Genomic DNA, 21,800 nt, shown 5'->3' with positions numbered 1-21,800 from the left:
TAGTCATGCTGACCACATGACCCGGAAGCTGTCTGCAGACAAATGCCGGCTCCCTCGGCCTATAGAGCAGTGTTTTTCAACCTTTTTTGGGCAAAGGCACACTTGTTTCATGAAAAAAAATCACGCGGCACACCATTAGAAAATGTTAAAAAAATTAACTCTGTGCCTATATTGACTATATATAAAGTAATTCTCTTGAATAGGAATCAAATAAACACAAAGAAAGTATTTTATAATTACTTTATTATGAAATAGTAAGTAAACAGAAATATGAAAAATTATAAAATACCTTACTTTTAAATCTTTCAAATTTTTTATTTTTTCCCACGGCACACCAGGCAACATCTCGCGGCACACTAGTGTGCCACGGAACAGTGGTTGAAAAACACTGCTATAGAGTGAGATGAGTGCCGCAACCCCAGAGTCATCCGCGACTGGACCTAATGGTCGGGGTACCTTTACCTTTACCTTACTCAGATCTAGAAATATTTTCTGAATTTCTTTTTAACCATAACAGTTTCACCTACTTACCTTTTATCAACTACACACACACACACACACACACACACACACACACAGAGAGAGAGAGAGAGAGAGAGAGAGAGAGAGGGGTCATTCCGCTTTATTAGTTCTGAAATGCCAAATCACTGCACTTTTATTGTCTGGCATTTGGAGGACACAACAGAAGCAGTACAAAAACAACAACTCTTGAATAACTGTGATATGAAATATTATAGGATTTCAGCCGCAAGCTATAGGACAGGCACAGATGGGAGGGGAAGCAATATGTGCACCCCAAAACCTTTGCAGGCATTGAAAGCAGGGTTATGCATGAACACCCTGGTACCATCATGAGCTTAGATGATCATGAGCAACTTCCTCATTTGATATTGTGAGACAAACACGATGGTTCACTAGTTTTCTCTTTTGCCGTTTTAGAATTCACTTCTTGAAATGTAGTTTTGTCCAAACTAGGTTAGGTATAGATAATCAGGCAAAATTAGGGTATTCTTCTTAAGCAACTGGGAAAGGCTTTCAAGCATTTGAAGTGCACCTTCTGTAGAAGCGTAATTAAAAACGACAAGGGAAAAAAAGCCCCTGAAATCACATGTCTGAGGGTGGGTGACTAAGCGTAACTTTCTTCCTCTTAAGTAAAAATGATGCAATACCGTCTTGTATCCTTCTATGTGACCTGCTCTCGAAATGGTTTATAGACATAGAAACATGTTCCTGCTTGTTATGATTCTCTCCGTTTGTGGATTTACTGTGGCAGAAGAAAGACACCTGCTTTGCAGTTCAGACGACGTAGACATTTTATATTCCAACTGCAGTAAGTAAAGTATCAGATGGCTCTAATTTCCAATAGCGTTTGTGAAATAATTAGGATCACTTCCCCCTTTCCCCCTTTCCTCCAGGTGTTTTCATTAGGATTGCACATATTAATTTCTGTCTCCAATTTCCATTTATTTAAGTAAGACAGAAAAAAAGAGTGTGTTGCAAATAACGCTGGAGAACAACACAAATAATTGCTGGCTTTTATAGTTTTCAAGGGAGATCAGCCATTGCTTCTTGGTCCTAATATACTTTGGTGGTATCAGCGATATTTCACACTTGGCACATACTAGCTGAGGGCCAAATTCAGTTATTTTCATGCATCTCACGTCTCTTTAAACAGTTGCAAATAGCAGTTCTGTGGGGGTAGGGGTGTGATTTGAATGTGACCAGGCCAGGATATGTGCATAACTCTTTCTACCTGCCTCCATTTCCCCCCAACAGAAGTCACACACACTGTTATTTGCTACATTATGGAAAAAGTTATGTGTGCATGCTAATGTGACAAGCAGCAGTTTAAGGGAAGCAATTTTCACAGGGGAAAGTGTGTATGTGTATAAAGGTTTACACCCCTCGCCCTGCATATCAGTGCTGATCTGGGTCGGCCTCCCCCGAGGTGGCTGCCATTTCTAAAACTTCACACAGATCAGAGATGCTGGTGCCTCACCCAGTTTGTTTGTCCCTCTGTGAGCCTGTAGACAGCTTCCTCATTCCTCATTCACCATCTTAACACTCTGTAACGTATTATCATTGGGCCTCTGCCAAGCTCTTTCCTGGAAACTTCTTCCTCTTCCTCTTTTATGACTTTCACTTGGCCTTGATGAAGATATCATGCTACTGCTATTGTGTGTCCAGGCAGAGACCCCCCAGCCCAGAGAGACGATCAGAAGGAATAATGACTCGTGACAAAGTGTTATGGAATAAAAATTGGCCACAACTTTATTAAACCTTTCAGATGTAGGAAGACCTTGGCTTAGGCATTGGGCGTGTATCTCTCCCAGCTCCATCAGCCGGGGGAACTGGGGCTCCTCATGGTGAATGGGAGGGTGCACAGCAAGATGCTTGTGTATGCTGGCAGCCCACCCCATATCCCTGCAAGGTAGGGAAGTTCACTGACAACCTTTCAGTGTATGGCCAGTGACTCCCACATACAAACCCCTTTAAGAGGGGACCTTGGAATTGCCGCCCTGGGGGGGGGGAGGTTGTGAATTCACTCCCCCCCCCATTAAGGGAAGATAGACTAAAGGATTCCGCGGTTGCTGTCAGCTCCGCCTCCTATTTAAGCAACTGGCCCCACTTCCCTGTGGTGCTGATTGGCTGAGGTTAGGCGGGAACCTCCAATGATTAGCACAGGGAGGGAGGCCAGCCCAAACAGCTGGTGGGTCCCACATGACCAAGGTGCTGTGCGTGGTCCCACAAAGGGCACCCACAAAGGAAGGTGTGAGCGCTCATTGTTTAGAAAGTACAGGTGGTTAGCTAAAGGAGTGCTTAAAAATATTTATGTGGATAACCATAAAAGGGTGGCTTCACTGTATATCCAAGTGCATGACCACAGATCAATGGATAAAGTAGCACAATGCAACATGGGTGTCTGTAGTACTGTACTCCAGTGTGATCAGGATGAAAAGCCAGAGAGACAGAGCAATGCTTGATTTCTGTTTGAATCCAAGGCTGCTGCGATGCGAAAAGCAAGACCCTTTTGGAGTGGTTTTTAATTTTTTTTTAAACAAAACTGATTCCTTATTTATTTTATAAGCTTTTTAGATTTTGAATATACAGCAGACATTTTCCAAAAAAACCCAAACAAAAACTCTTCCCTCAGGGAAAACACTGTACAGACTTCCTCTTATCACATGATTTTGGAAAGCTTTATGTGCTTTGATTTGACCGTTTTGGAGCGTTAATGCTGCGAACCCCTCCATCATAGTCTCAGTTGTATCTCTCCCCCCCCCCCTCTGCTGTCCTTCATTCCAAAGGAATCTCACACCTCTCAGAGATTGGGGTGACGTGCAACAATATTAACTTCAAAGGTGAAGTGTGTTGCATTTTGCATTTCAGCAGAGGCTCTAATAAGGAAGTTCAAAAGTTTGTGCCATTTTGTAATGAGATTTGCAACATTATTAAACTTTCTTTGTTACGCAGGTAGAGGCCTTCCAACAAAAGACTTCTCCTTTACAGTAGAGCCGTGTTCACTAAAGGGTAATAGAAAATGGCGGGGAACTCTTTTCTGGATTCCAAGTAAGATATATTCCTATTTCAAGTAACACCAAGCTCATTGCTTTACATTACTACGAGATGCACTTCAACCTGAAAGTTTTATTCATTGCTGGGCTGTATTAACTGGTGGCTTTGTACTTATGGGAGGTTGTTCCACGGAGGTGGGGTGGGGATCTGATTGCCATATCCCATACTGCTTGGGAGGGGTGTGTCTCCCAATCTCCAGAAACACTTTTTGGGAAGGGGTGCTAAGTTGAGGCAGGGTGTATTAGTGAAAATCACGTGCCCTGCCTTGCACTAGTGATACAAACTGTTGCATAGAACTCCAGAAGGGATGCTGTTAAACCTTGGGCAGAAGAAGAAGTTTATCACAGCTGCTCAAGGACAGAAAGCAGATGTTGAAAATCAACTCACAAATGAAGCCATTTTGTCCTTAGGCTTTTAGAGAAGATTTTATCATCATGTGGAGGTGGGAAGGAGAGACATTTGGCATGAGCCAATCCCACTTCCATTGGTTTGTCCATACATTTCACATAATTTACTCTGGATGTATTCTTATTTTGTTTGTTCGTTTAGAGGTTCTCTGTAATACTGAAAGCAAAGCAACCTTTTGTTGTTTTCTGGACATTTTATATTTGCTAATGCTTCTGAGAGCCAGGTATCCTTAGTGAATTTTCAATCCTGCGTTTGCTACTGAAAAGGGAATATGGGAAACAATTACACAATGGGAGAATGAAGCTTTTATCTGTTCCAAGCTGTGTGTGTGAAGAGGTGGAAGTATGAGGATAATAGTCTACAATTCATGTCTCATTCATCTAGATTATTACACAAAATACATTGTAAAAATTCCTTTGGATTTGAATGAGCTCAGAAAGTGTTCTAGATCACAAGTGTATTTTTGCCTTCCCTGAGAAAGCCATTGAATGTTGTCAAGATTGTAACTGAAATTGTTGCCATGTAACATGCTTTATTGTGTTAATTTTTATAGGGGCTGATTTAACCATTTTGAGAGCACATGTAAACATATGGTCTAAAGGGTTTGAAGCCGTAAAATGGAAAGGTACCCTTTGCGAAGGTGTGGATGATGGCTATACATTTTGTGGAGCTCTGAAGGGAGGTAAGAGTACATTATGGCACCTTTAGCTGACATATAGGGTCTGCATTTGCTCTTAGCTTGAAATCCTGCACAGGCTTTTCTAAGTCTCCTGTTTGTTTGTTTGTTTGTTTGTTTGTTTATTTGCTAAAGGTATTTGGACAGTTGTGTGTCCAAAAACTGGGACACATGCAGAAGACATGCAAAATCTTACAGGGACGAGAGTAGGTCTTACATGGGGCCATCACTTTTCCCCTCCATCACACTTTTCTAGATCTAGCCGGATCATAGCAGAACAACAGTTGTGACTTTTAAGTCTTTGCTACCAGGCTAAACTAATGATATAGTCAGTGGTAAAGTGGGGAAAGGGAGCATGTGCTTTGCCCACAGAAGGGCCCATGTTCAATTCCTGGCATCTCCAGGTATGGCTGGGAGGTTCTCCTGTCTGAAACCATGGAGAGCTACAGTCAGTGAGTGTAAGCAGTACTGAGCTAGAGGGCTCAATGTTTTGATTCAGTGTAAGGCAGCCTCTCCCTCATACAGGTAGCTACCTTCAACTGATTCTCATCCCAGCCTTACTCTTCCATCAATGACTTCCATAGGGCTAAACCAGTATTGCACTAATTGCTATGTACAAGGGTAGTTCTATGTTAGCAAACATGCGCCCACAGCACTGTGCTAGGGCACATTTTCAGTTCATGTGGGATGCCATTAATACCATAGCAACTGGCCTCTGGAAAGTTGAGGCGTGGCCCCTCTCACTACTGGCTATTTTTGCTTTTTGAAAGGAAACTCTGGGACTTGGGAGACTTAGGGAAGTTAAACAGATTACTCCCCCCAACAAAAGAGGGTAAAACTGAAGATGTATCAGGAGACAGGATTCTTTCAAGAAACAGTAAATTTATATATTAAATTCAGTGGATGTTACAGGTTTCTAAACAAGATGGAAAATGTGCAGCTTATATTTACTTCAGTTCCTTAAACCAAATTGTAGAGGTGTTACAGTTTAGGCCTTAAAACTTAGGTTCTGAAACAAGGTGGTACTTTCTGTCAGTTTTCCAATATTCTATAAATCTCACTTCTGAGGCTCCTCTATTAGATGCTACCTCTCCTCTACATTTGTTCTAGAAATCCCACCCACTGAAGAAATGTGTAAACTTCTTAAGGTACAGATACAGTATTTGTATAATTGTAATTTTTTTCAGCTTGTAAACCACATTGTGTATATAGAAAGGCAGTATACAAATGAAAAGTGAAATTAAAAGTGAAATGAAAGAATAATGGGATAATGTTGTTTTTGTCATGCTCAAGTTCTTGATGATTGTTCTTCTGCAGAGACCATAAACACAACTGTGAGAATCAGTGGTAACGAGCCAACGTATGAAGAGGTACTTTATGAATCAAAACTTGATAATATAAAAGTATTATGTATTATTATTATTATTAATTAAATTTCTATACTATCCTTTATCTGAGGATCACCGAGTGGTTTACAATATAAAAATATAAGAATAAATAGCATAGTAACAAACAAAACAATACTGCCCCCCAAGTTCAAAAGGCCATAGATTTGACTCATTAGAGTCAAAGGTCCGGGAGAAGATATGTAATGAAGGCACCAGGAGAGCCTCTCTCTTGAATGGAGTGGCTAACTTGGTGTTATGTATAGGGTGTGTCATTTTATGGGGTGAAACTCAATTTTTTGCAAATTTTTTCTGTGAGGGGTCTTAAAAATATGTTTTTGGGTGTGAGGAATTTAATTCTGCTATTATTTTTGTGATTAGACAACATTTAGCAGTGCTCATGGTTTGTTCCTCTCCAGATAAACCACAAATGGAAACCAAGCTTTGTTCTTAGCTTACAACTTGTGTTTTGTTTAAGATCGGGGTCACACATAACTCCATGGTTTATTCCCAAGGGAGGAGGGAAGTGAGTACAATTAATCAGCATGCACCAGCACAATGGTTAATTCACAGTAAACTATAGTTTATTTTAGACTATGTCTTGCCATGACTTGCAAACAGATCACAGCATGCAGTATGGCATGCACCAACTTCTTGAATAGCTTTCTGCTTCAGATTACAGGAACAACTGTTGGCTTGCTGGCGAGCCCATCCTTTTGAGGATGGAGGCTGCTTTCCATTGACATGAATGAACAGTTTGCTTGCCTGGGAGTGTCACATGTACAGATGAATACACACAGGGCTTGGTTTAACTTGCCAAGGACTATATTGTGTGCAACCACTTTTATGAATACTCTGATATGTCAATACTGTGTTACCTAACATTCTGGGAAATTTTTCAAAAAGACAAAAACCAGTAAGTACCATATTTTTCGCTCTATAAGAGGCACCAGACCACAAGACGCACCTAGAAAACAAGAAAAAAATAAATCTGAATCTCAGAAGCCAGAACAGCAAGAGGGATTGCTGCACAGTGAAAACAGCAATCCCTCTTGCTGTTCTGGCTTCTGTGATAGCTGCACAGCCTGCATTCGCTCCATAAGACGCACACACATTTCCCCTTACTTTTTAGGAGGGAAAAAGTGAGTCTTATAGAGGAAAAAATACGGTAATAATACAAATGCTTGTTGACGCATTGGACCACTGACTCACTATTCCGGAATCCCCTGAAATATCAACTTGAGGCAACTTCAGCAGATAGTTCTAATCTAGCCCTCAGCTCCAATGAAATCGCTGGGACTTAAGAATGCACAATATAAGCACCTTTCACAATTACAAATTAACTCATTTTCTTTCTTTTAGGGAGAATACACAATTGTTGTAAAAGCATTCGCTGGTCATCACAAGGAGCTGATAGCTTGCCTGAATTACACAATCATCATTAAACAGCCACTTTCAAACTAAAGAAGTTCTTCTCAACCATTTCACAGCACAAGAGCTATTTCCCAGAGAGCAGTGGAATCAAATCTAGTCACAGAAAAAATCAGCTGAAAGGTTCTGGTTTTCCAGGACTGTTGTCTGAAAAATTAGAAGATGAAAGCAAATGTTCATTTCTATCACCACTGTTGCTAAAGGCTGGTTCTGTGTGTGTGACATTTACACATATGCACACACACCATATGAGTACACACATCTGTGTACTCCTTGAGCAGCAACTGGTTGCTTTCATAATTTACTGAACATTTTTGGTATGTGATTAAAAGTACTGCTGTGACTGCCTTTTCCTTCTTGTTATCTTCCCCACATCACTCTCTGCTAATTCACCAACAGCTTGTATAAAAGCAAGTATAAATGCAGGAGGCCAGAGGACTAAGCTTTGGGCTTAGCACACCCATTTTGCTTTTCACTGCCCTTAGAACTGCAACATAAGCCAAGGTGCATGTACAATGTCCATGCGACATGGTCAGGTGATCTGTGTGTCATACTGCATTTTGATTGGATCGTCTATTTTAACTGCTTTGAGACTCTACTGACAGGCTGCACACACACTATACAATTAAAGCCCCCCCCCAAGCAGCTTAGGAACCGTTGAAAATATCACAGGCTTCCCTAGGGTCATGATGCCTCTTGCACATCCTGCAAAGCTTATGATGTCACTTGCTGAATTTCAGATGCCAGCCATTCTGAGCAATTCAGATTTTGTGGCCAAAACTGAATGAGGAATCCTTAACAAAGGATCCATTGCAGAGAACAATACATTTGTGTTTGATGAACAGCAGCAACAAAGCACGTTGCGGTAAGGGAGCGTATAGAAAATGGCGACATCACACCCTGTTCCGCTTACCGCTTTCCATGAGGATGAGAAAGCCAAGGCTGGTGCTTAATTTCACTTTTCAATGCTTCCTTTGTCACACTTCAGAAGAAACGGAACAAAAGAGCATTGTCTCAATGAACAAGGAATTATTGATGTTCCCTGTGCATCATCTAGCATCACAGTCTCTGCTGCAACTGTGGGTATTCCTTTTTTCACATTAATATGTCACAGCCAGGTGGTTTCTAGTGAAAGAACTCTTAAGGAATGCCGGAGTTCCTTTGAGGAGACAACAAAGAGGCTTGTGACAATGAACAGATTTATTGTGGCATAAGCTTTTGTGGATGAGAGCCCACTTCATCAGATGCCTGAAGTATTATCCTCAGCTGACAGATGTACTCATAAACAAACGCAAGGATAGAGCAAACAAATATGAGCAGTGAGTTCCAAAGACCATGGAGACCAGAGGTACAGTCTGTTACATTTCAACACAAAGCTGAAATTTATACAAGAGAAGTCAAGTCTTTGGCAATACCTTTTGCCGTATATAACATTTAAAAAAACCCCTCACACAAATATACCATAGAAACAGTACCCAAAGCAACTAGATAGATGTTCATTTTGTATGTTTTTAAACCTGGAAAAGATTGCCAAAATAAAAATACCTTCCATTGTTTCTGGAAAGTACAGATAGTGGGTGCCTCTTGTACCTTACCAGGGGTGCTGTTCCACCAATACAGCCATAAGTGAATACAATCAAATGCATTTGTAAATCTAATTTATCAGTTTCAGACTGTAGTCACGATTTGATGTTCTTTTTCAGAATAATGGTGATGTGAAATTTGTTGCAAACTAGAAACAGAGTGCCTGGGAGACTCCTGTTCATTTTTAATGCAGCCATTTCAATGTCCTATTTTGATGCCCATTTCTTATTTTGCATAAAGGTTGGTCTGTGTGCCCAGAACAGAATACTGAAGGACATGCTTGTCAGGTGACTTATTCACAGGGTGGTTTGCAAAGTTACGAATGAAATAATAAAATGTGACATCCAAAATATAGAATATGTTTGGAAAACAGCAATCATAAGCAGCATACAACAGAAAAGACAATAAGAAATAATAACAATGGAGATAAAGTATTTTCTTAGCATCGAGAAAGGTAACCGCGTGGGGCCACATGAGCCTCCCTGAGGAGAAAGTTTTGCATGAAGGATGACATGACTGAAAATAGTCCTAGTTGCCATGGGTCACCTCAAAAGGCAGAAACAATTGGAGGAAAGCATTGACAGACGAACCTGAGTGCATAGGGAGGTTAATATGGAAGCAGGCACACACCTGAGACCTGATGTTAGGGCAGGTACTATAAGAAACTGTAACAGTGCTGCTACTACAGTGCAGTGGGTATCAGCACAGAGCTGGCATCTGGGTTTGTTGCAGTGGCTCTTCGCTGGGTTTATGTGACTGTAAAGGAGACTGGGTAACCGTGAGTAATGCAGCTCGCTCTCTGGACTGTGTTCAGACAATGGCGATGCACACACCCCTCTTCACTCTGTATTCAGAGCGTCTCAACTGCTGCTTCGGACACAGTTAGCTATCATCAGTTTCCATCTCGTATCTATCCCCTCATTTCTTCTGAAATGCGTTTTGATGCATTCCCCCCCCCCCCCAACCACTTCGATCTGAACCAAGAAGAGGAACAACCTAGCTGTTTTCAAAGCTGGCAATGTGGGCACAGCCAATATTCCTGGCAGTGAAGTTGCAATTTGCTCTGTAGCCACTAGGCTGTGGTGTGTTTCACTGAAATGAAGCTACGCTCACAATTTTACTAACTTTCAAGCATGCATGGTTAATTTAAGGAAATTCATTTGCAAACTTGACTCCCCATATACAACTTAACAAACCAACGTGGGGACTGTGGGTGATGCTACATCCAATCATGTTTGCTTAGAGAGGTTAGTTCTATTATTCTAGCCACATGATACATAAATAAAAGAAGAAGTAGGTGCACATCTTCCATGGTAAGTGAAAAAGACACTCAATAGTATGGCAGGAAACCAGCCAAAGGAACTTCAGCCATTATTGCCCACTCTAAGAATTATTTTCCCTTAGGCATTCATGGTGTGTCGTGTTCAAAACACATATTTCTCATCAGTAAAGGAGCACACATATTCACAAAGTGTCAAAAAATGTATATCACATTTTTATTACTCACGTTACCAAAACATCAACCATTTTCAAAAACATTTAAATTAATCCAAATCGACAGACCTAGCTCTTGGGATAGCTAGCTCATACGGGGACAGCAAAAGAGGTGACGTTGTCAGGTGAATTTGAGATTTAGGTGCACATTCTGGACATGCTATTAATCTGCACCCACAGAAAGAAAATATGTATTGTACTTACAGTTGAAGCATCAGTTAGTTTCATGTATCAGAGTGTTTTCTGTCAAGAACAACAGCAAAAGAAACCACCAGTCGCTGATGTCATCAAATGCATGGGGCTCCTTACAGGCTCATGTCACTCCAATGTTCTTGGTAGAGTTATGTGACAGGTGCTTGTATTTTCAATGCGTTTCACTCCTGGGTAAAAATACACTTCACTCAGTTGTGGGTCACACAGGGTGAATGGTTCCAAATGTAAGGGGAAAGGTGCTGGGAGTCTGGCTTGCCTTTGAACTCGGGGAGTTAATCAGAACGATCCTGTAGAATACTTGGGCAAGCTGCCTTCAGTTATGTGTGAAGGCTGAATATATATATATAAGCCTGGCAGGTGCCTTTTAGAAACCAGCAAGCATCTTAACATTTTAGGTGGATGGAGGCATGACGATTACCGCTGAAAACGGCACAGAACCTATGGTAATGTCACGAAATTTGCAAAGAGAAAGCTATAGGCTACCTTTCCCCCACCCCACCTAATGCATGTCAGGAAAAGCATGCAAAAGAATACAAACAATAAATGTGTAGCCTGTCATTTCAGATAAGCATGAAAAAGGCCAAAAGCCTTGAAGATAAACTGCTGCACAGATGACTCAGTACAAACCTGAGAAGGGAGGAGAGACCAATTTCACTTAAAGTGTAAGGCCTACTTAAGCAGTAGCTTTCCATCCCTTCCATTGCTTCTGCATATCTGGCAATATAGCTCTCTTTAGCCTTCATGGACAAGAGTTAAAGGAGTGAGTGTCAAAAATACCCTTATCAATAAATGTGAAATTATAGGATGCGTTGGGAGCTAGAATACTACAGAATACAATATTTGGTTCCAGTGTTAGCACCTGTCCAATTGGTATACAACTGGATTAGAAGCTTTCTGGAAGGGGCCACACACAGTGGCGTAGCGTGGGGGGTGCAGGGGGGGCCGGCCGCACCGGGCGCAACATCTGGGGGTTAGAGTTAGGGGGCGCAAATCCACGGGTTAGGGGGCGCAAATTATTTACCTTGCCCCGGGTGCTGACAACCCACGCTACGCCCCTGGCCACACATCCCCCATCCCTGATTTATCCTATGCAGGTTAGAGCTCAACGTCGAGCCTACCAAGTGGCGATAGCGACGGCGAAGAAGACCTTCTTCGCCGCCTCTATTGCATCTGCAGAAAACAGCAGCAGGAGACTTTTTCAGGTGGTTCACAATTTAGCGGAACCACCTGCGACATCTGGGCCCAGTATGGGCCACATGATCTCCTGCAATGATTTTGCAAAGTTTTTTGCAGATAAAATCGCTCAGATTAGGGAAGAAGTAGACTCCACCGTGGGAGCAGAGCCAGGGCGGGAGAGTGCTAGAGTCCTGTCTAGTCAAGTTGTGTGGGATCAATTCCAACCTGTTACCTCCGAGGATGTGGACAGGTTGCTTGGACGAGTGAAGCCAACCACCTGCCTCCTGGATCCTTGCCCATCCTGGCTTATAAAAGCTAGCCGGGAAGGACTGGGCGATGGGCTTCGTGGGGTGGTGAATGCTTCCCTCCGTGAGGGAGCCTTCCCAGACCCGCTGAAAGAGGCGGTTATTAAACCGCTTCTTAAAAAACCATCTTTAGATGCGGCCACGATGGCCAATTATCGCCCAGTCTCAAATCTTCCATTCTTGGGCAAGGTGATTGAGCGAGTGGTTGCTGAACAACTCCAGGCACGCCTGGAAGAAGCGGACCATTTGGATCCCTTCCAGTCGGGATTCAGGCCTCATCATGGGACTGAAACTGCCTTGGTCGCACTGGTTGATGATCTCCGGCGGGCTAGGGACAAAGGTGAGAGCTGTTTCCTAGTTCTGCTGGATCTCTCAGCGGCGTTTGATACCATCGACCATAACATCCTTCTGAACTGTCTTGAGGGGCTGGGAGCTGGGGGCACTGTCATACAGTGGTTCCGCTCCTTCCTCCTGGGCCGTGTTCAGAAAGTGGGGGGGGGGGGATGAGTGTTCAGACCCCTGGGCCCTCACTTGTGGGGTGCCTCAGGGCTCTGTCCTCTCCCCCATGCTTTTCAACATTTACATGCAGCCACTGGGAGAGATCATCAGGAGGTTTGGGCTGGGTGTTCATCAGTATGCGGATGATACCCAGCTCTACCTCTCTTTTAAATCAGAACCAGTGAAGGCGGTGAAGGTCCTGTGTGAGTGCCTGGAGGCGGTTGGAGGATGGATGGCGGCTAACAGATTGAGGTTGAATCCCGACAAGACAGAAGTACTGTTTTTGGGGGACAGGAGGCGGGCAGGTGTGGAGGATTCCCTGGTCCTGAATGGGGTAACTGTGCCCCTGAAGGACCAGGTGCGCAGCCTGGGAGTCATTTTGGACTCACAGCTGTCCATGGAGGCACAGGTCAAATCTGTATCCAGGGCAGCTGTTTACCAGCTCCATCTGGTACGTAGGCTGAGACCCTATCTGCCTGCGGACTGTCTCGCCAGAGTGGTACATGCTCTGGTTATCTCCCGCTTGGACTACTGCAATGCGCTCTACGTGGGGCTACCTTTGAAGGTGACCCGGAAACTACAACTAATCCAGAATGCGGCAGCTAGACTGGTGACTGGGTGCGGCCGCCGAGACCATATAACACCGGTCTTGAAAGACCTACATTGGCTCCCAGTAAGTTTCCGAGCACAATTCAAAGTGTTGGTGCTGACCTTTAAAGCCCTAAACGGCCTTGGTCCAGTATATCTGAAGGAGCGTCTCCACCCCCATCGTTCTGCCTGGACACTGAGGTCCAGCTCCGAGGGCCTTCTGGCGGTTCCCTCACTACGAGAGGTCAAGTTACAGGGAACCAGGCAGAGGGCCTTCTCGGTAGTGGCGCCCGTCCTGTGGAACGCCCTCCCATCAGATGTCAAAGCGATAAACAACTACCTGACATTCAGAAGACATCTGAAGGCAGCCCTGTTCAGGGAAGTTTTTAATATGTGACATTTTAGTGTATTTTTTATCTTTGTTGGAAGCCGCCCAGAGTGGCTGGGGAAACCCAGCCAGATGGGCGGGGTACAAATAATAAATTATTATTATTATTATTATTATTTACAAGAGTACATTTTGTGAGACACAGGTCACATTAACACCATATTTTTAAAGCACATGACTGAGCTCAAAGGATCCTGGGACCTTTAATTTACCCCTCAGTGGTGTAATATGGGTTGCCAGGGCCCAGGGCCATGTGGAGGGGGGGCAAGGGAGGGAAACAGAGTACGCATGCACATTCAACTGCCTAACAGCATCTGCGTCACCCAGGAGATCGCAGCCACAGAGATAAGAAAAGTTGTTCCTTTGTCTGGAGAGGCCACTTGCTTGTTTGCATGGAGAAGCCATTTTCAATGCAGCTCAGTGATGGAAGTTCACAGTTGTATTGAGGCAGCACCATGTGTTGAAATGTTGCGGCCCTAACAATTTTGTGCCCTAGATAACCACCTCCATGGTATACCACTGTTAACCCTCACACAGTTACAATTCCCAGCATCCTTAACAAACCACAGTTCCCAGAATTCTTGGGGGGAAAGCCATGTGGTATAAATGTATAGTGAAGATGTGACCTCAGGCTGCCATTCTAACTCTACTTGTCATGGAGTAAGCCCCACTGAATTCAATAGGACTTACTTCTGAGTATACAAGGATCACGTTGTCAGAGATCAGCAGCAGTTCAGCTCAGGATAGCCATTGGTGGACAAGATTGTCCACATCCAACATTTGTTGACTCTTGGCTTCTTTTGAAGAAGTATAGTCTCACTTTTGGCAGACAAATATATTTGCTTTACACTGCATTCCAAACATGCAATAATCTAAGACAGACCTGCAGAACTTGGGATCCATTATGGCAAACTCAGTCCACTAGCAATGTCCCCATTTCTGCCATTCCTGGCAGGCAATAAAAGCAGGAAGCTTATTAAGCTCAAAACCCCACAAATTTGATAGTCATGGCGACCATGCTCCCCTTCCCTTTGTCCCTCCCCTGGTTTTTAACTTCATACTGCAATAGCCCTGCTGCCTTATCTTGAGCCTTAAACTTATGGTGCTTTCAGAGCATCACAATTTTAGGGTGAGATTTACATCCCAGCAAACTTAGGCTGCACAATTAAAGCTGGTTTGGAGCCTTTGCAGAACAAGCCCTACAAAGACTGGAGTTTTTTTTTTGTGATAAGGAAAGTGATGAGAAAATACATTAGAAGGTGTGGGATAACAGTTGCCTAATGCAACATGGTCTAATCTCTCCACAAGCAAATCAGGATAAATGCTCATTAAATAGCCAATGTTGTTTAATCTCTCGGGGGGGGGGGGTCAAACTCAGTGCTCATTAAATTGGTTGTCTGCAAGTGGCTTTAGAGAAGAGGCAGGGTTTATCTCTGACAGTGTTGTGCTTCAGAGACACAGTCACACCCGCACAATACATTTAAAGCATATAACACACACTGTTCTCTCCCAAAAAATCATGGGAACTGTAGTTTGCTACAGATGGTGGGAACTGCAGATCTGTGAAGGGGTAAACTACAATTCCCAGGATTCATTGCAGGAAGCCATGTGATTTAATTGTGCTTTAAATATATGCTGTGGAAAAAGTACAAATCGGAGTTAGAGGTCAAACCCTGCTCCTTCTCCCTGAATCTTCTGTTCATCCCATGAACAGAACTTGGAGGAAAGATGGGGTCAGTGGCAGTAACAAATAATGGCTAGCTACCAATGTGAGCCAAACCTTGTGGTCACTGATTCAGCCCCTCCTGGTCAAATGTATATTGTGGGTTGTGCATTTTGCACACTTACCTAAAGGAGCAGTTCCTATGCAACCAATTTTCTTTTGCTTATAATTTTTGGGCATTAAGGCTATAATCCTGTGCACACTTATTTGGTAATAAATGCCATGGTGCATTTGCACTAGCTAAACCAGATGCCTTCATCTGCCCCAGCTGCAATAGAACATATCTCTTCTGAATTGGTCTCTACAGTCACAGCAGGCGCTGTAACTCTCCAGTGGTTTGACTTCACCACTGATGGTGCACTATTCCATTGTCTCGAGACAGAAGGACGCCAACAACAGTTGAACACAGTTGTGTTTACATCCAAGAAAATGTGCACAGGAGCAGGTTACATAGCTCCATTCATTCTTGGAAGGTATTTGACATATGTGAGCAACTTGAAGAATGAGAGAAGGAGTGTTTGGCTGCATTAGTTTGGGGTTGTGCATAAACTTGATTGTTTTGAGTGACCAGGCAGGTCTGAGCTTGGATTATGTAGTAAAGCAATGTTTACAGAATACAGTAATGAAAGTGCCAGATAGTACATTTTTGCATGTGTTTATCAAACACTCCTTGGACTTTCCATCAGCTACCAAGAGGAAGAATGAATAATTTCCTGTTTTACTACTAACGGAACCCTTTCCAAAGGAAGTTCTTAGCCTTTATTTCCTCATATGATTCTTTCCTATGACCTTGTTCATTGTATTGTTCTGAAAAAAAGATGATTTTGTAGCTGAAGGATGTTTATGAAAATGAAGCCACTGACAGTGGTTAGACTATCATCACTGACTTTTATTGAGCATCCATTCTGTGTTTTATTTTTGAGGGTGGTTTTATGACAATGGGCATTCATCCTGCATTCATCCTGATTTGCTTGTGGGGTGTTTGTGTGTCTTCATTTTCTATTTACCCCACAAATGCATTTCCCTGTCACTTTCTAAACTGCAAAACTGCAATCTAATCTAATTGCACAGTCCTCTGGCATGCACTTGAATCCCTTCCTGTAAAATACAACACACTTGCAATCTCTTATTATCTATATAAGTGTATTGTTATAAAGCAATAGCTCAATCATATTGCTCAGAAGAACTGAGAGGCATCACCATGCACAACTATTGCATTTACTTTAAAATATTTGAGTTTGGTATTTGTTATTTCCCTCCATTATTGCAATTCAGGGTTGGGTTAGTGCAGCCATGGAAGGGAATTGTACTATATTGCTGTTAATGCAGACTGAAGCTTTCCTCTGCTTCTGCAGATGCAAGCATGATCGTGTACAGATATTTACTGCCAAGCAAGACCAAAGGGCGTGATAAATAGATGTTCAAAAATCAAGTGGAGCAGTTCTACGGAAAACACTTTAACAATAACTGGGCGAATACTGCAGAACAGTTTACAAAAAATTACATGTATTGTTGGAAAAGTGGAATACAAGTAATAAATAAAGTCAATAATTAAAATGGAACTACTGTACAATACAACTCACCATAGTGGGGAATAAGACTATGACTGAACGACCAGTGTACCTACTTAGTCTACTGTTCAGATGCTAACAGCGGATTGACACCTTTCTCCCCCTGTTCTTCCTTCTTACAGTTCTTTGGTCCACTGATAGCTCAGCTGGTTAGAGTGTGGTGCTGATAACACCAAGGTTGCAGGTCCGATCCCCATAAGGGACACCTGCATATTCCCACATTGCAGAGGGTTGGACTAGAATGGTCCTCATGGTCCTTCCAACTCTATGATTCTATGATTTCCATTTAAATCTGACCTGGACTCAGCAACCCTTCAAATAGAGAACACGTTCAGCTAAAGGACTGTCCTCTGAAAAGGAGGCTGCCTGGTCATCCTATTTGGTGTAAAGACGAAGAAACAAATGCCAGCTTTTGAACACTTCTTTTCTGTTCAGAGTTTATACCATGAGAAGCAATGCAGTAGACATCTGAAGTGCCTAACGAAATAATGTTCACAGTGCTTTCGATATAAAATGCTGTGCAATAAAAACAACTAAAATCTGGTGCTACTTGCAGGCTTCCTATCTAATGCTGCATTTCTTTCAATGCACAGTAGGTAAAATGCGCTGCCAAAGAACATGAAAAATATGTGTGTAACCTGGCCCCAGCCATTAGCATGAAGATGTCAAATGTCCGGTAGATAAGCGTCTGCGCAGTTTGTACTAACTATAGTGCCAGGAAAGGAAATAATAATTCAGTGAAAAAGGAAATGAACAACATCTGCTGTCTCAGAGCTATCAGTTCAGACTTGTTATCAAAGCAGCAATCCTTGTTAGGATTATTAGATTATTATAATTCATTGTATTTATTGAATGGATTTAAACCTTGCCATAATAATAATAATAATAATAATAATAATAATAATAATAATAATTTATTATTTATATTCCACCCATCTGGCTGAGTTTTCCCAGCCACTCTGGGCGGCTCCCAATCGAGTGTTAAAAACAATACAGCATTAAATATTAAAAACTTCCCTAAACAGGGCTGCCTTCAGATGTCTTTTAAAAAGAGGATAGCTGCTTACTTCCTTGACATCTGATGGGAGGGCGGGCACCACTACTGAGAAGGGCGGGCACCACTACTGAGAAGGCCCTCTGTCTGGTTCTCTGTAACCTCACTTCTCGCAATGAGGGAACCGCCAGAAGGCCATTGGCGCTGGATCTCAGTGTCCGGGCTGAATGATGGGGGTGGAGACGCTCCTTCAGGTATATAGGACCGAGGCCATTTAGGGTAACAGATTGGAATTGATCCCATGTAACATGACTAGACAGGACTCCAGCACTCTCCCACCCCGGCCCCGCTTCCACGGTGGAGTCTACCTCCTTCCAAATCTGAGAGACTTTATCTGCAAAAAAAACTTTGCAAAAGCATTGCAGGAGATCTTGGGGTCCCTACCAGGCCCCAGTGACGAAGGTGGTTCTGATAGATTGCGAACCACCTGAAAGAGTCTCCTGCTGTTGTTTTCTGCAGTTGCAATAGAGGCGGTGAAGAAGGTCCTCTTCGCCATCGCGAAGGCACTTGGTAGGCTTGACATTGAGCTCTAGCCCGTGTCCAGTCTGATTCAGAATGAATCTGCGTGAAACATTTCCAGGATGGCTTATCTACACAGTAAACTAGCATGAGATCAAATGAGAGACTCATAATTGCTTATAAATTAGAAAAAAAGACGTGATTGCCAGCTTGGAGATCTGCCAGTGCTCCAGTGCTTATACAGATAACTTTAAACCTTAAATATGTGTAAAGTCATATTTACATGCACATTTAAGGGTCAATCTAGATGTGACAGGGGAGATATCAACATTTTTGTTGTACTAATTAGTGGCATAAATTCTGAACATCAGTAAAACGAAAGCCGTAAAAGATATTCATCATGTATCATTTCTGTTGCATTTAGATTGACCCTTAAATATGTGTGTGATTCAAATGAAATACTGTTTTTTGAGAAATATATACATCTATATGCACTGTGTTGAATTCTACACATATTTAAAGGTTTAGATGTCACAGAGGAGATGTGTGATCAAGATTTTTTGCTGTTTCTGCTTTATTAATGAGTAGCATGAATTTTGAACACCAGTTAGATGAACAGAGGAGTCACCATCAATCCTAAAGCTAACTTTTATCCATTTCCCTCCTGAAGACCTGGAGGTCATGCAAACTTTGGTATTCCCCCCCCCCCATACGTTTAGAACAGCAATAAATAAAACCTATTCAGTACTTGATTACATGCTGTATTCACATTATGAAGTTATGAAGCTCATACTGAATCACTTATTTGCTTCATCTATTGAGTAGCAGCTCAGCATAAACAACTAAATCTAAGGATCTGTGGAATGGAGAAAATCACACTCACTGGCTCCACCTATAAACTCCCATGAGTTGCTTGGGTCTTCTGATGGCAGGCCATGCCATGACCCATTTTTAAGTCTCTGTGACCCCTAGAAACCGTCTCCTCCAGGCCACTCTAGCCTAGATTTTTGTCCTTGTTCCCGTTCACCACAGGAAATCTAGAAGTGGACTTCCTGCCTTTCCGGTTCAGCACCTTGCATCCATCTTAATCATGGCTTTCCATGGCAAGAAGAGTAACCCTCTTCTCCTGCCACAGGAAGGAAAAGCAAAACAAAAGGGCTGCACTGTTATATATGGCAGGCTGGTTTAAGCGGAGTGTCCTTATAGGCTTATATTTGACATCCTGTTCTAGGGAATTCTCTATTGGATAGCTAGACAACAAGGCATCCAGCATGCCAAACATACTTTACATATTGTCCTAAGAGACAGCTGCAGAATCACCATTTCTGCCCGCTGTCCAGTCAATGAAAATAGATTTTCAGTCATTCAGAGGGGAGTAATATTAAAGGCTGCTGAATGCATCTTCTGTTTGCTTGTGAATTACAGGAAGAAAACTAAAGAGAGGAGGTGCCAAAAGTAGCTGCAAAGCTGGTTAGCAGCAACTGCCATAGTCCACAAGCTGGAGATTTCTGTCATGCATAGATTTCATTGTGCTTCCAGCTTTCCTGTTCTCTTTCATCAGCTGGGAAATGTTAACATGCACTCAGGGTGGAGTTCCATAGGACTCTGTGCAACACTGCAGCTCCACCGGCACTGTGCCCTGCACATTCTCAAAAGCAGCTCTGGGGAGCCCTTCTGGAGCAGAATTTGGAGATGTGCAGGGGAAGAGGAGGAGGAGGAGGAGAGGAATCAGCTCTGTAGCTGGAAACCTTGTATTAGCAGTGTTCCCAGCCACTGAGAGGCGTCTGAGCACATTCACCTAATGCACTTAGAATCCTGTTCAGACCTTCTTGTTGAACACAGGAAGGTCTAGAGCAGAGTCAGCAGGCAAGGGACATGTTGGGGGGGGGGAGTGGCCTGCATATATACACCTGACCCACCTCCCCATTTTTGCCCCAGACACGTGGAGAGAACTTTACTGTAGATTAAACACAAATTATTTTATCACCTAGGGAGAACAGAAAACAGGGAGGGGAAGGCACACATACTTACTCTAAGTGACAACTGAGAAATCTCGGGTAGGATAAGCAGCAGATAGTATGGAGAAGCTGCTTCTACTAGAAGATTACATCTTTGAACCAGTTAGGAGCCTGAATTTCTTTGAATTTGCCACAAATCAACTAAGGTTCCTGCTTGAAATCTTTAATTCTTAACGCTTTTCCTGTCAATGAAAATAAACATGGTGCAGTTTTAACATTAAGTATTGTTTCTGAGCAAAACCTCATCTTTTAAATACTGTGCACATAATCACTCATGATCCAGATTTGGTTTTTGGCTCAGCAAGATGCTTAACTTATTAACAGGATCCCTTCTAAGATCTTCCTATCCCCCTGCCCCCTACAACAGTGCCATAAGCATCACATCCCTTGCCTTCTGCCAAACCATTTGGGGGGGGGGAGGGGGGAAGGCTACAATTGAAGTAATGCAAATAATTGACATCACAATCATTTACCTGTACACTAAAAATAAGTCCCATTGAGTTCACTATAGGCCTAGTAAAAATTGTGCTACAAGGTGTACTAAGCACAGGAGATTGCTCTCAATCCTTTCAGGTTTTGAATGAAAGAATTAGCATGCACTTGTAAACAACAAATAAATAAAAGGGTAAAAGAGGGGGGTGTTAGCACTTAAAAACACACACACATCCTAATGGCCTTTTATTAATTAATAGCAAAATAAGTTTCACACATCTTCAAATATGATTTACATAAATTAAAGGGCTCAAACATTCCACATTGTAATATAATAATTGTTGACAGCCAACACTAATTCTTCTGTACTTGTAATCATTTTGTAATAATTCTATAGGATACAGTTATTGCAAAAACTGAACAAAATTTTGTACCATCTTTTTGCTAGTTAAGGGGGGGAAATCAAGCAAATGCCCATCCTACTCTAGTCCCTGATCTGCGTGAAAAGACGCCGCCTGCTATCCTGTCATCCTGAAGTCTGTGATCTGTGTTGCCAGAGGAACCGATTGGAAAGAGACAGGAGAGGTTTTAATTAGAAGAACAGAATTCGTACTGTCACTTCTCACCATTTTTAAATCCAGGAGGTAAATGAAACATGAAATTTGGAGATCCTGAGATTATGAAAACCATACCAAACAACAGCATTTTCTTTTACTAACTATACAGATCCCACCCCCCACCCCCGGCTTTGTGAAATTTGGCCTATCTCCTAGAATTCTCTGGGCTTTCTCTTGCTTCCCCACCTTTTCTCTCTCATTGCC

The 21,800-nt window shown here is 42.6% G+C and overlaps 1 protein-coding gene across 2 annotated transcripts; it reads left to right on the top strand.

Annotated features, from left to right (window-relative positions):
* The first annotated feature begins 1,159 nt into the window (after positions 1–1,159).
* LY96 (lymphocyte antigen 96) lies at positions 1,160–9,130 on the top strand. Of its 2 annotated transcripts, XM_028736682.2 has the most exons (5): positions 1,165–1,330; positions 3,475–3,570; positions 4,538–4,666; positions 5,978–6,030; positions 7,408–9,130. In XM_028736682.2, the coding sequence occupies exons 1-5, from the start codon at positions 1,204–1,206 to the stop codon at positions 7,507–7,509; spliced, it is 507 nt and encodes a 168-aa protein (XP_028592515.1). In that variant the 5' UTR covers positions 1,165–1,203; the 3' UTR covers positions 7,510–9,130. The 2 variants fall into 2 exon arrangements, with proteins under 2 accessions (XP_028592516.2, XP_028592515.1); XM_028736683.2 differs by lacking the exon at positions 5,978–6,030 and having other exon boundaries at positions 1,160–1,330.
* The last annotated feature ends 12,670 nt before the right edge of the window (positions 9,131–21,800 follow it).

The sequence above is a fragment of the Podarcis muralis genome, chromosome 8 (genome assembly GCF_964188315.1).
Source record: "Podarcis muralis chromosome 8, rPodMur119.hap1.1, whole genome shotgun sequence".
NCBI lineage: Eukaryota > Metazoa > Chordata > Lepidosauria > Squamata > Lacertidae > Podarcis > Podarcis muralis.
The sequence above is the reverse complement of the archived record's forward strand: the minus strand, read 5'-3'. Positions and strand labels throughout refer to the sequence as shown.

Coding starts and splice junctions, on each gene's coding strand:
- LY96 (XM_028736682.2), top strand. CDS start 1,204: ATGGTTTATAGACATAGAAACATGTTCCTGCTTGTTATGATTCTCTCC. Junction 1,331..3,474: donor CATTTTATATTCCAACTGCA/GTAAGTAAAGTA, acceptor TTTGTTACGCAG/GTAGAGGCCTTCCAACAAAA. Junction 6,031..7,407: donor ACGAGCCAACGTATGAAGAG/GTACTTTATGAA, acceptor TCTTTCTTTTAG/GGAGAATACACAATTGTTGT.